Source organism: Strongylocentrotus purpuratus, unplaced genomic scaffold, assembly GCF_000002235.5.
Source record: "Strongylocentrotus purpuratus isolate Spur 01 unplaced genomic scaffold, Spur_5.0 spur5_scaffold_16, whole genome shotgun sequence".
NCBI lineage: Eukaryota > Metazoa > Echinodermata > Echinoidea > Camarodonta > Strongylocentrotidae > Strongylocentrotus > Strongylocentrotus purpuratus.
Window position 1 is genome coordinate 5,402,001 of NW_022145601.1, and position 15,384 is coordinate 5,417,384.

The 15,384-nt window shown below is 35.5% G+C and overlaps 1 protein-coding gene and 1 non-coding gene across 3 annotated transcripts; one reads left to right on the plus strand and one right to left on the minus strand.

The window, feature by feature from the left end:
• Positions 1–42: 42 nt before the first annotated feature.
• On the plus strand, positions 43–114 carry TRNAP-UGG. Its single transcript has one exon. It is a non-coding gene; the product is annotated as a tRNA-Pro (tRNA).
• Positions 115–1,307: 1,193 nt separating this feature from the next.
• LOC589170 (inhibitor of growth protein 4) lies at positions 1,308–14,571 on the minus strand. Of its 2 annotated transcripts, none has more exons than XM_030986596.1 (8): positions 14,446–14,571; positions 12,387–12,458; positions 11,856–12,022; positions 11,227–11,332; positions 8,028–8,139; positions 7,220–7,364; positions 6,167–6,228; positions 1,308–5,158 (listed from the first exon to the last, which is right to left on the minus strand). In XM_030986596.1, the coding sequence occupies exons 1-8, from the start codon at positions 14,480–14,482 to the stop codon at positions 5,119–5,121; spliced, it is 741 nt and encodes a 246-aa protein (XP_030842456.1). In that variant the 5' UTR covers positions 14,483–14,571; the 3' UTR covers positions 1,308–5,118. The 2 variants fall into 2 exon arrangements, with proteins under 2 accessions (XP_030842456.1, XP_030842457.1); XM_030986597.1 differs by lacking the exon at positions 14,446–14,571 and adding an exon at positions 14,399–14,417.
• Between the last annotated feature and the right edge of the window lie 813 nt (positions 14,572–15,384).

Sequence of the window (15,384 nt, forward strand, 5' to 3'; positions counted from 1 at the left end):
GTATTGTATATAATTTATAAATCTTCTCCATCCTACATGAGAGGCTTGTTGGTCTAGTGGCATGATTCTCGCTTTGGGTGCGAGAGGCCCCGGGTTCGATTCCCGGACAAGCCCCGTTGAATTTTTTGTGTTTTTGTACAGCCAATTTAGAGAATATCTCTAATCACAGAAAAGTCACACTTTCATATACAAACTGATGAACAATCTTCGATGGCTTAGAAAATTTGTCTTATCATGTTTGAATTCATTTTGAAGCGAGTTACAGTAATGGTTCATTATCCCTTTGTAACAGTCTGTACAAATTTATGCAACACTTCCCTAGATGTTTCTCTTTCCCTGCCTACCCTTCTCTTTCTCTTTTTTTTTTCCTGCCTACCCTTCACTTTCTCCATTTCCTGCCTACCCTTCTCTTTCTTCTTCATAGCTGTCTTTCCCTTTGTTATGTGTCTCCTTCGGATCCCATATGATTTTTTGTCTACCAGGAAGGCGCTTGCTTATAAGCCTAGCTTTTTTTAAAGGTCCTTCTCACTTGCAAACTTTCCATTACGTTGTACTTTATAATGTATATGTTTACTGCCCTGTTAATATGCCTATATCACACACATATATGTAATTTAATTCTTGCTTTTGAGTGGGACAAATTGAATTTAATATTTTTTGTATAGTACAAAAGCTTCTTCCGTTTCTTTCTTCTTACAATAAAGTAGATTCTACCTTGATGTTGTACACATAGTGGTACTCATACTCAAACATGTATTTTGTGAAGTCCAGACATATAAAGCGCAATGTCCTATCATTAGGCCTACAAAAAAAGATGTTGCATTGCCCTTTGCGACCGACCCCCAAAATTTTTAATCGACGGTCAGCTTTTAAAAAAAAATTTGTTACCGTTTTTTAGGAGAAAAAAGGTATTAAAGCATTCAAAACTTGAGAAATATCAGCCCAAAGAGGGAAAAAAAAAAAGCATAAAAGAAGTTTTTAAAAAAGAAAAGATTTCCGACCGACCGACCCACGTTTTGGCACCTAAAGGGCAATACCAGTACATCTTTTTTGTTAGGCCTCATTGCTAGTCTGCAAGCACAAACCCGTATCAGTTAGTGTTGACCCTCCTGACACAACCAGTAGGTAGCTGGGCTAGACTTCTCTCAAGGCACAATGATTTTTTGATATAGTGTCAAATTAGTGTAAAAAAATGTGACAGATTATTTTGAGGCATTTAAGCATGTCATATGCAAACAAGGCCTACAAAGAATGGTAATCTAATTTATTGACAATTAATCAGAGACAAAGAACAGACAAACAAGAGATATACTATAGCTCATTTTAATGAGAACATCAACATTAAGATAAATCCTCCACACACACCGTTACTTTCACTCCCTTCAATGCGCATTCGTGGCTCATGACAGATAGATGTGGTTATTCTATGGCTTGTATTCTTAAAGACAGCCCAAGTAACCCTAGTTTGACAAACTCATTTACTAATTGTATGCATATTTTTATAGTTTCTCTTGACAACTAAAATGATTGCCAACGCTTCCCTGACATAGCAACGACTAATGTACGAACAGTGGAATCCACCCATAGAGATGCCATCATTCAAAGCAGGTGAATGAAATGGCTGGTAGTTACAGGTTAGGGAGAGAAACATGCATAAACTATACAGAGTACAAATGAATCAAAGTCCCACTTTGTGCATTTTAGAATAATCACTGTCAAAATGTTGACATGGAGGTGCTATTTGAATACCTTTCATTTGCCCTCTTGAGAGGAAAAATTCTACCTGTGTACCATAGAATGTATTGTCTTTGCATAAAAGAAAAATGATTACATAACTTTTATTTAAAATTTTGTACAAATGACCTTTATCTGACCGTACCCCAGGTATTATCTACAAACTGGTTTATTCAACTAGCCATGGCATTTTGAGCATGTGTCTACAGGGTTACAAGAATAAATCTGTCAAAACTAAACTTTCCAAAACTACAAGTAAAACAAGGCAAAATTACAAATTTGACTTTCAAGATGATTTGATTCCCAGTGGTTGCATGATAGATACATGATTTAAACCCAATTATCTTTGACAATCTATAATGAATAATGATTACTTAATTTCATTCAGAAAAAAAAAATTACTTTATATACCGTCTGTTTGGAGCGAGATACGGTAAGCATTTAAGTTAATAGAGCTCCAAACAGACAAAAATACAGGGAATTCCTCTTAACAGATGATATAGTTGCGAACAATGCAATCACAAGTGAACTCTCAATAACGCAACAAGAAACTCCTAAGGTACAAGTATTTGGTGCTGTTTCAGCACTTTAATTCTGAGTAGAAATTTTTTGCAACTTCAACAGATGACCAAGGTGCATTGAAAAGACCGATGGTCACCTCTTTGAGTTAACCAAAATTATTAATAAATTAATAAAAATAAGTCAACAGTATAATAAGTACCGTAAGCATTTTTCATATTATTGCCTAATTCTATATCTTTTTTTTAAAAAAATTTCTGAAGCATATAGGGACCGAAAAGTGTAAATTTATCAAGTATCGTTTATCCTTATTATTATTATTAAGTCCATGCTTCTCTTCCCCCAAGATTTACACGGTTATAACCAAAATACTGCATTAATGGGATAGCAACTTAATTAACAAAGCAATCAGTTTGAAAATATGTTCAATATGGAATTCATACAAAGGGGTACATTTAACATTTGACTGGAATGGTTAAAATACGGACAAAATATCACTTAATTCACAGATTTTTTTCAAAAAATCTATTTCTTTTTGTTATGCATCGGTAAAGATCAGAAATTAATGATCTACTTTTTTAAAAAAAGAGGCCTCCCCCTTCCATCAGAGTCACAATAAAAAAGACAATTAATTTGGTCATTTTTACAATACACACATGAGTCATGAATCAAAATCTTCAACTAAGCATACATGCCATTATCATAGCTATTACATGGTTAGTACCTCCCTTAAAACATTCTCAGGTGGGCAATAGTCAAGATGAAGAGGGCATTTTAAAATAAGTACATAGGATGAAAAGATAATATTTCTAATGGCAAGCACACAGGATAACTTATACCAGTAATGTACTTTCAAACAGATGGAGAAATAATCTCTCAACTTCAAAGGAAATCCTCTTTTACCATTGTTGAAGGACAACTAAACAATGTTCAAAATAAGTTTATTTGTATGAAAGCAGAAGAATAAAAGAAACAGAATGGCAGAAGTTTTAAATAAATCAGACCGATAACAGCAGTTATGAATGATTAAAATCACTAAACATATGCACATCTTAAGTTGGCAATTTGGTTACTTGGGGTACTACTCAAAATATATTATGAACAGCTTAATATTATAGGTCCTCTAAAAGGAAAGGACCCTCCTGAGTCATACATTTATAAATTAACATTTTTGTGTGTTGGAAAAAATGGGGAAAAATTTGTTTTAAATATTCATAACTCTCTTAATATTTGTCAGATTTTGCTCAAACTTTCACCAGTCTGCTTCTGTTTTCTGCTTCCAATTGGAGTGGTATGATTCCCCTTATTCCTCTTATCACCTTCTTAACTTCTCTAAATACACCTCAATATAATTACTCATTAACAAATGAACTGTAGAACATATTGACACTTTTGATAATATATAACCATAAACTCACTGAAAGTTAATCCTCATTTAATGCTAACTAAATCACATAGCTGCATTTTAAAAACATCACTTTTTAATTCTTCAGTGAATGTAACCCTTCCAAAAGAACATTGTACAGTCAAGCCTGCCTTAGTGACCACCTGTCTACAACAAGCAGATTTTTGTTTCCCTTGAAAATGGTTTCTCATTGAAACATGTACTAATGGAACCTGTCTAGAAAGACCGCTTTTTGTGTTTCCCTTGGGCGGTTGCTATAAACAGGTTTGACTATAATATAAACATACCAACTTGATTACTAAATATGAAATACTAACACTCTAACTAAAGCTCTTTCCTGTTTGCATATTCCTTACAAGCAATTCTTTGTGTATATTATCCCTTTCATGAGAAGATCTGAACATACTATCAAATGGTCTAACTACAGTTTTTTTTCTTCTGAGAAGCATGTACCGGTAAACTCCCATAATGAAACTCTGACATCTCTCCACATGACCTACTTTTTTGTTTGACTACAATAACATGGCTCCTGTGTGAGAACTTTGAGTAAGCAGACTAAAATGGCATCCAACATAGGGTAATTATATGCGATGTGTCTTGATATAACATACCACTTCTATCCATTTATTTGATTAAAAAAAGAAAATCTCATGATACGACCACCAAAGAATGATTCTTTCGGTTATCACTAATGTTATTCCTCGGTCATGTCACAAGATTTTCTATTTTTAAAAGAATAAATGGAAAAAGTCATATGCTGTACAGGACACATTTTGCAGAATCATCCTATAGACACTTCTGCATTGTTAATTCATAAATGATCAACGAATATCTGTTGATCCTTGACTTGTATTCAAATCATCAATCCCTTTAACACTACCCTAGCTAAGAGGTCTCGTAGAACGAACAGATATCTAGGATAACTTGAGAGTGCTTCGAAATGACAGGTTTCGATCTATTGCTCCAGAAAATAAACTCTAGCAAAGGAAGAATAAATTGATTAACACTATGTTTATATTATATTGGAGATCTAACTAATCAATATCTAGGATAGCTTGAGAGTGCATCTAAGCAATAGGTTTTAGTCAGTTTCTGGACGAACAGTTCAAGAGACTCTAGCACAGGAAAACAAATTTGAGCAATCTACCATATGCGTGACCCTTTGTGACATCATCCTTACTATCCTATGTGACATCATTACTACCACTTCGAACCCTTTTCTGTGTGCTCCCAACATCTATCTCAACATTCTCTAGACTCCAGCTTTCTTGATACATGTATACATACGTGCAGCTTGCATAGACTATTCATGACTTGTCTCGACACCAAATAAGCTATAGTAACTTATACTAATAATAATATTTTGCTAATAAGCCTCAATATTTCATCTTTGTATATTTACAATTTATTTACAGATAGTCAAAAATGGAAAAAAATAAATAAGAATATTGCAGCTGACGTTATTTCTTTTTTTTCTCCGGTGAGCACTTCGGACAAAACCTGTAAAGAGTTTAAAAAACAAAAAATAAGGGTTAACATAAAGATAATAATAATGATGATAGTTGATTCTTTTATAGCGCATTTCAGGACCGCAAGCCCTCTCATTGCGCTTTACAGATATATATTATTACCCGGTCATCGGGTTCAGGCTTACCCGCACATAATGCATGCACATTCTCCACTCCCTCGGGAGCATTCCAGCCAGGCATCATTTTTACAAGCACATACTAACTTTTGCATCCTACCGGGTACCCATTTAACACCTGGGTGGAGAGTGGCAAATGTAGATTAATGTCTTGCCAAAGGACATTAGTGCAGTGGACCTAGTGATCCACAGTCCGGTGACATATCCACTCGACCACGACACCTTTAACAGTGACTACAATGCAAAGATCTGCTACATAAACTTTGTAATAATAATAATATTTCTTGTTTACCCAGGGTAGCCTCATCAGTAATAATACTGATCTCCCTGTAAGCACTGCAATCATATTATTACCCCGGCTTGAACAGTATATTTGAACATCCCTGGCCCGTCTTATAAAGAGTTGATATTAATCGCAACTATGTACATAAACGATAGGGGACTAAAAACTTGGATCAATCGCAAATCTTTGTAAGATGGGGCCCAGATTACAATCTTGAATTAATTAAATTGCTGAATATCTGAGGCACTGGTTAAACACACTACTTACACTTTGACTTTTATATGAAAGAAGCTGAATTGTTTATTCATTTTGACACAGAGTGTTAAAGAAGAACATCTCTTAAATGACATGTTTGATTGAGGAGCAATTTCAAAAGGGTTGAAGTACCATTGTTGATAATCTTGCACCCATTACACTGAGGGATTGATTTATCAACATATCATCTGTTTGGAGCCAGAAGGGCACTATCTTATGACTATACCACAGAGTTAATGCCCTTCTGGCTCTGAACAAACTATTTAGTTTTACAATTAAGGACTAATTAGAAAGTTCATTTAGAAAGATCTCTTTGGCTACTCACCATTTTCCTTTCGGTTTCGTGACCAGACCAACGCATGCAAAATGGAACCACTCGATCGGACACTGAAAATGCAGGACAGAATTGAAAGAGAAACAGTTCAGTACAGTGTGCAAGGTCATAAAATCATAAAGAGCATAGTTTGGCAATGTCATGATTAACGCCCGAGATATCAGTTTTTAGTTTGATCACAGAATGACCCATTGCCACAAAATTTACCACACAAGTCGAGAATCCTATTTGCTGAAAAAATAGCATTCCTTTTTTGGTCTGTAAACTTCTTTTTTTTCATTTTATTATCTTAACTTATATAAGGTACGGTACGTTTTTTCATTAATTACATGTACAACCAGATAGATCTTAAACAGATCATATAGGTTCTCATACATCATTCAAACCTTTTACTGAAAGAGGAGAGATATTCCATGTTTTGGTCATGGACATTTATCATGTCAGCTAATATTTTTCAACTTTTAATTTTTCACTATACTTAGGAGTTGCGATAGTTGAGCGAAATAAGGACTCTTTATGTTCTTGTCTAACATGAATGCCTTTCAGAGTATGCCATTTACAGCAAGGTTGAATGATCTTATTTTCATTCTTGTTTCACCGCCTCCTGCTGATAATACTGCTGATTTTAATTAATAAAATACAATAATCCTGATTATTATCTATATGAGGCTTCCAAGTGGTACAATAAATCAGTGTATTCAATATCTTTAGCGCAGACTAACCAATATTGTTTTCGTATTGCTTCATCCGGGAACTTCAAATATCGATATCACACAAAAATAAGGTCATATTTACCAAGGTAAGTCAAATTTTGGTATTTCGCTAGTCAGACTAGATAATAATAATAATATTGTATGGCTTATTTTGCGTGTGATACAAGAATATATTGCTCTCGCTAAGACAATATTAGACTCGTCTTTGACTCGTCCAATATTGTCATAGCTCGAGCAATATATTCTTGTATCACACTCAAAGCCATCCAATATTATATAAATATTCCTCATCATTTTTTTTAAAAATAAAATATTTCAATGAAATACTCACATCTGGGTTATCACAACCAATCATCTCGCCGTAGGAAACTTGATGACATAAGCAATACGTTGGCTCGTTGGGGTCGACTGGCATGTCAAGGACGTCTGAAGGTGAGTTGATGACTGATGGTAACGTTAGGATGGGAGTTACAACACTGCAGTGGGGCAAAGAATTAATTATCATGAAGGTCATCATTTATTCTTCTGGAAATTTGGCCACAACTTAAACAACTAACATGAAAATTGATGAAACTGAAAGCACAAACTTTAGACTACAAATGCGTGTCTGGTCAATTCAGGGGCGTATCCAGGATATAAAGAAGAAAACAACAACCTAGGAAGAGCAGAAAAACAGAAGAGATGGTGCGAACAGTACACAATTACAACAAATCTCTAACTACCATTAATATTTTCAGATGCATTTTTTATCATATTTGAAAAGACACATAAACATAAGTATTTGCATATTATTTTCATGTGTACTAAGTGTTAAATAAGTTTTAAGGGTGGGACACGTTTTTCCGGTCATGCTGGTTTGCTCAATTACAAAATTAATTCACCAGAACATTTTCGAGGAAATACTCTTTACTACAAGAACTATTTGATCCTTCGGCAAATAAAAGGCTTTCATGCCCAATAATACACTACCAAATATGTGAATCTCATTTACCTGTATGTTCTAAAGTACAGAAATTGGAAATGCGAAAGTCATTTTATTGTTTTTTTCTTTTTCTTTTCTCTCAGGCAGTTTATTGTCCCATGTCTGAACAGGGGTTTACTGGACATAATAGAAACATCTTCATACGATCTAGACTTACGGTTCGACAGCGGAGGTCTTCATCTTCTTCCGTGAAGTCTTTGGTGTTTCATCATCAGACGATCTTCCAGCTTTCTTCAGTTTCTTCGCAGATTTTTCAGCTCCTTTTTTTTCTAAAGAGTGATAAAAAATATCCAAAAAAAATTGTTAATTCCAATATGTTTAAAACCTTTGGGTAAGAGGCTAAAAAAGAAACCTCTCTTTATTTTGACCAATTATCTTAAAGTAGACATCTCCATTTCCGCCTCCGTTTCAACAACTCTTTAGCAATCATGCCTACATTGCCTATATTTGAGGATTTCTAATCAAAAGACCAAAATCATCATTAGGGGCAAATCTACAATATTCAAATATGATTACATCAATTCTGCTACTTCTATCCAATTCTTGCAAAATATTAAAAATGAATGCAACGTGTACGTGGTATTAAAACACAAACTGTTGTTGATAAAGCCGACAGCTGTTGGCTTTGAGAAAACAGATAACTTGCTGTAATGCCAAACAAAGTTCATACGAGCTCAACTCAGAAAATGAAAGAGAGACACAACAAAAAAAATACACGGTGGCGACGGGCGATTCGCCCCCTAAACCTCTGAAATCGCCACGGTAAAAATCAAGACGAGGGCGAAAAAAAATCAATATATCTTGAAAAATCGCCCCCGCCATAAATTGATATTCCCTATGAATTAATAAACCAATTTATTGATGTGTCTGAGTGAAATCTCCGTTCCAACTACCAACTCCAAAACTAGAAACTTCCATCAACATTTTAAAAGTTTTGTGAGTTGCAGCGGATCGGCGGTCGTACCTACTGTAGCTAAATCTACAGCGGTATCCGCCTGCCTGCGCCTAAGCTCCCGGCGGCCGGACAGGCCACCGGCCCCGATGTAGTTTCGTGCACAGCATGAATGCATACGCAGTTCACACACGTTCACAATACACAGAAACGTACTAGCTCAGCTCCAGCGCGCGCCCGCACGCTCCTTGTATGAAGCAAATAAGTATTTGCGAGTGACGAGAGCTCAACTGCTAGCGACCAAATTGGTACGTAATATGTTTATTTAGTCTTTTTTCTGGCCCTAATTTTTATCATGGACAATGCAATCCCATTAAAAAAAATGTTATTCCGTCTAAAATTGTGTTATTTATAAGTTAAAACCATTAAATGCGAGTATATTTTTACTGTTGTCCCACATACTGATATATTTGTAATAACGAAACGTGCAAAATCAATGCCGGATTTTTTCCTGTAAAATCGGTATAAAGCAAGTTTCGTACACAGAAATTGAATTTTGTTATAAAAAAAACCGTAAATAAATATATAAAGGATCTTCCTACTCCTCAGAATCTTTCTTACAACTGTTTAATTAAATTAAATTATTTATATACGATCGATGCCAGGCCAATTGTCATGAGTGATGATGACATCAATTTCTGTCTACGAAATGAAACTAGCTTTGGCTTGGCCTTTAGAATTAGAGTCTATAAAAAAAAAAATAAGGCCATGATTTTGCATGTTTCGGCATAACAAATAGACCCTACATCGGTATGTGGGACAACAGTAAAAATATTTACTGTACTCACATTTAATGGTTATAAATGGTCTAAATAACACAATTTTAAAGGGAGTTGGTCTACATTTTTTTTAATGGGATTGCATTGTCCATGATAACAATTAAATTTGGGACAGAAAAAAAGACTAAATAACATATTACCTACCAATTTGGTTGCTAGTAGTATGATGGCTAAGGAAAAACACAACTTATTGTTACAGCTTACAATATGGCTTTAACCCTTACTGTACTGGGCTATTTTGAGCACCTCCTGACTGGGGGGGGGGGGGGGGGGCCTGGGAGGCCCCCCCCTATGATCTCGGCCGTCGGATGTCCGATGAACACGAAAATTTGCATGTTTGTAGATATTTACGTAACGAACAAGATGGTGTAATTAGTTTTTTGCGAATATGCAAATTTTTGTCGTTATAGCCTAATTAATTATGCAAAATGCTAATTTTATGCATTTTACAGAAAACGTGTCAAACTTCACTTTTTGAACATTGAAACTCATTTTTCATATGAAACTTCTTTTCTAACACAAAATATTTATTTGGATGTAATTAATAATGATAATTTATGCAAATTTGATGCGATTTTCAAATATTTATTTTCTTATCTATTATATTGTTTTTTTATTTCTTATTATATCTATTGTTTTTATTTCTTATGTATTCTTTTGTTCTGGAATACATCAAGTTACTTTGAGAAACATATAAAAGCAATTCGATATCACTTCATATCACCCACTTAGGAAGGAATACATCTAAACCTGTATTCACATTTCTGCTTGTACATGAATATATGCAATTATAGCATATTTTTGATGACATGCGCATACTAATTGTTATGTAACACCTCACAGGTACATCCGATTGCGACGAAAATGGTATCAAAACGTGCGTAAGACTTGAGGGAAAAAAGTCATGAAACGACAATTCAAAATTTCAAGCGGTTGCGGCGCAATCTCCGAAAATGTCGAGGGGGGGGCCTCCCAGGTCCCCCCCCCCCCCAGTACAGTAAGGGTTAAGGAAGTAGCCCCTTGGTTTTTTTTTTAGGCAATGGGGAAAAGTAGCCCCCATAAAAAAATTAATTCCTAGCCCGCGTGTCAGTGATAATATTTTCTTAGGATATGAAAAACGAACAGTTAAACAAAACGCTCCTTTTGACAAGTTTTAGTTACATGTATATGTAAATCATAAAGCCACACGTTTAACACAAAGTGAATAAATCATGGGTATCTGAATGTCTGCAATACTCTACATGACATTATGTACGCTACAATTGTATCTATATTTGCCTTTGCTTGGAATTTAATTAGGTAAAACCGCGTTTAAAAAAAATACAACCTTTAAAAAAAAAAAGCCCCCCTGAGCTCCAAAATAGCCACCGCAAAATAAGTAAGGGGGGCTATTTTTTTAAGGGAAAATCTGAAAAGAGCCCTCGTAAAAAAAAAAGTAATTTTTTGGTTGGAGAGACATCAATATCGAATAGTTGGAGGGAATAATCGAGCCTGCATGATCAATCACAAGTTTTAGGTGATTATTTTCTCTCTTTTTCTACATTTCTTTAAACCAATTGAAAATTAAAATGGGACTTCTCGGTTTGATATAGGAGTCAGTTCTAGAGAGAAAGATAAGATCTTACTTTTTTCTCTGCCTTCGACGGGTGAGGCCTGTTCCAGCGTTCTCTCTTTTAGCTCCTGCTCAAATCTTGCCAAGTCTGCATCTAACCGTCGTATATGCTTATCAACCTGGGCAAAGAGGGGGCAAAGAAGGGAATGAACGTTTTCTTTCTCATTAGAATTGCTTGCACAAAATTAGAATCAACACATAACAAATACATCAGCTGTGCTTTACAAGGCCTACTTTTCTATCTATCAATGTATCTTCTCACAGTTCGGAGGTTGATTGCAACATTTTTCCACACATCTCTGTTCACTGTCATTCTAGTATACTCTTGCAGTGTCATTCTTCTCCATGTCTTAATGTTCCCCTCCCAGTTGGTTCTTGGTTTCCCTCTCGGTCTGATACTTTCCACTTTCAACACTTGTTTTGGGGCATCCAAAACTTCCTCCCTGGGATTCCATAAGGCCATTTTTCACTCAATTTGAATCAAGAAATACACACTTGCAATTTACAATACTGAGTTTGCAGTCTCAAGTACCCCCTCCACCCCCCCCCCCTCCCCCTCCCTTCACACCATAATGCCAAACCGTCATTCTGTAACTGTGGACCATCAGTAAACAATTTTCAGCCGAGAAGCTTGTCCCTTACCATTTCATACGTCTGCATAGCGAGCTGAACTTTGTCGTCGCCATATTCCCTGCTCTTTGTGAAAGAATGGTTGATCTTCTTCAGTCTCTCCGCTCTCTGCTCAGGCTTCAGATCCTTCACAGTCTTCAAGTAGTTCACTGTGTCTTCGTCTATGCTCTTGGCAAGCTCTGTCAAATTTGGAGATGGATAAATAAAAACTGAAAATATCCACAATACAGGGAGAAAAAGTAATGTGGGCCTTACTTTCAAAAAAATGTTGACCATTATTTTAGAATCAATACATTTTGCGATATATGAGAAATGCTGGTTTTACAATGAAATGTTTTATAAATTATAATAAGGAATCAATCTCATACAGTCAACTATGTGCATTATCATTTTAATTCAAAGAAATGGTGATTTGTACAAGATAACAAGGTTGAAGTTTGGCATTCAAAAAAAATTGCTGGACTACATTTTCACACCAATGGGCAGGTTTAAGCTTATCTTACAGTTAGGCAGCTTTCTAGAATGTGGCCCATTCTGTTTTACCTTGTGTTCTCTGGTCTAAATCTCTCATCAAAGTGAAGTTCCTCTGCAGTTCAAAAGGAAGATTTTCAATACCTAGGAAAAAAATAGAGAGAAAAAGTTTGTGATGGATGGAGGGGAATTGTTAACTTTGTGTTACATTTCAGCAAATGTGAATCAATAAAGAGATAGACCTCTAGATGTGATTCAGAACAATAATTCTCCTCTAGTAATGGACGTTCTTGAAACTGAAAAATGAGATACATACACAAAATAATATACACACGAATGTGGGAAGTTAATTCTAAAAGTAATGAGACTTTGAGGGAAATAGCCATGGACTCATTTATCTAGGCTTGCCTCACCAGTGTTAATATTTTTCCCTGGGCTATTTTGCATAAAAATTACTACTAATGGTAACTCCCATGGAAACTTTGATTGGATGGGCTGCAGAATAATGTTGCCATGGAAGTTAATAATTAATAATGGCATAGTTACCATCAGTGGTAAGTTTTATGAAACAGGCCCTGGATGGCCCTACAAAGCTACAACCCTCTGTTTAGAGTCTAAAAGGCATTAAATCTGTGTAAAATGACACATGTTAATGCCCTTCTGGCTCCAAACGGACAATATTACGGGGAATTCCTTGCCAAATGAAATTCATCAACCTCCCCCATACACAGACGCCAGGTAACCCATCACTGCCAAATAGCAGGGAGAGGAAAGAAATGAAATTCCCTTGGAATCCACAAGAAAAGCACACATCCATATAAATGCAGTGATCAAAGAGAGACCATCAGTGCCGGCTCTGTGGACATTGGTGGTCTATCTTCACTATGATCACAAGTACAATTGCTTCTGCATCTAGTAATAGCAGCATTATCAATTTATCATTTCACAGACCTCAACCTAAAGTAAACTCTTGTAATTATGCTACAAAGGATTTTGAAAATAATTTCTATTTCCAGGTGAACGTAGATTAGATTATTTATTATTGTTAAATAGGTCTATTAGATTAAAGTAAACATTTGACTAAATGCTTACTGGCTGAATCCAGAAACCAAAGCAATTTATTTGGCAATATTTAACAATCGCAGGAGAAAAAATGACATTATTTAAAAAAAAATCCCCATGACTGTACCATAACCATGTCACTGTCAGATAGTTCTGTGACTCTGTCTAGACCTAATTAGTAATTAGAAAACTTGCTGAAACTGAAGTCTTCATATCTAAAAGGTCACCTACAATTAATTATTAGGCTTAATCCAGTAGCCAAATAATGCAATTTGGCAATTTTTAATGATCACATTACAAAAGTCATGAGAAACTTCAATTCAAAGAGGGGCTCATGTTTTATGTTCACAATTTTCTCATAGAACCTAGTCTATTTAATAATTGGGTTCAAACATCTATTCATTGATTTTAAGCTCCACACACAAAAAAAAGGGATCATGTCAGTCAGTGTCATGTCAGTGACCATCAGTTCTGCAATCTTTTTCCTTTTTAACTTCAATATCTTACAAATTACAATATCATGCATAACTATCATTAAAACATTAACAATTTTGATTGCGTCTATAAATATACATGTAGGTCTAGATGATTCACATGAATTCATGGGATTAATTATCACATAACCAAAGACGTTTCTCAGCTAATTATTCAGCTATTATAAGCTACGGCGGGTAATCAGATTCGCACGGGCCATCTCCCCGTTGAAGGAGGGCTAAAGATCCGTACGACTGAATGGCCTCCGCTCCATAGATCCCGTGTTGTAGCTATCGCAGGCCGACAAGCGAATACGCAAACTATCCACACACACAAACCCATAGCATGACTCATTCATTCCGCACAGCGTATACAAACATATCGCACAGTGCAGTGTAGGGTGCACCATACTGAAGGAATGCGAACCACCTTCATGAATACATAATTAGGTACATTTTGAGCCCAATAAAACCACACTTTTCTTCAACGATCATACATATAAACCAAGCATTCTACATTTAAAAATTGTGAAGTATTAAAATAATTACACATTGAATTCCGTCAACTTCTAGAAAAGGCAAAATTATCCACTTACTGTCGAGGTACTGCTCGAGATATAATGCTGTGGCCATGGTTGTCAAATGCGTTCCCGCGTAATAAAACCCTAGCCGAGTTTTCTACGCCGGGTGTCACGTGACTGATTAACATTGTGTTTTCGGATTGGCGGCTCGTTCAAAACGTCACGAGCATAGTAATGCAATAACAGTGAATGAGGTCTAGGGTGTCTACTTCCGGGTTGTAAATATGCTTCTGATTAGTTCGATAAACTTTTACAATATGTCACCTCCCTGGTTTTTACCAATTCTAATGCATTTGCACTTGCGAAATGTTAAACTTGCAAAATGTTGCACCTAAATTATGCATAACATAACAAAACCTTTTACATGTAAATACAAAACAAAACAAAACAAAACAAACAATTAAAACCAGAAGGAAATGGAGAAAAAAATGCAAAAAGAACTTTTAAAAAAATGAACAACAAAAAATAAAAATAAAAACCATTCTGATGCATTTAATAACACTCTTTTAGTTAAGGTACCCTTTTCTTGCAAACAGTTTTCCTATATGTAACAGGAAAATTTCAAATCCATAGATTTTATAGTACCTCAGTGAGGGGTTATAAGTTAATTGTTTCCACAAAAAGAGGATTCTCTTTACGATTTTTCAATTTGCAGATAAAGCCCCTAAATATTAATAAATAAATCATGGAAATAAAATGTTGAATCGTAGTGTCCCATGCAGACCTAGGCTGCCAATAATATCTAGAGATCAAGATTATTTGCATCTTTTGCAAATACAGTAATCTGGACATCGATCACTATATCCAATGTTCTACATTAATTAGTCAGGACTCAAACAGCAAAATATAGAGAGTATACACACAGTGATTTGTATCTGTATACAAAAATGTTTTAAAATGTCGCTCAGTGGGGGGGGGGGGGGGGGGGGGGTGGGGGGGGGGCCTTGAGCAACA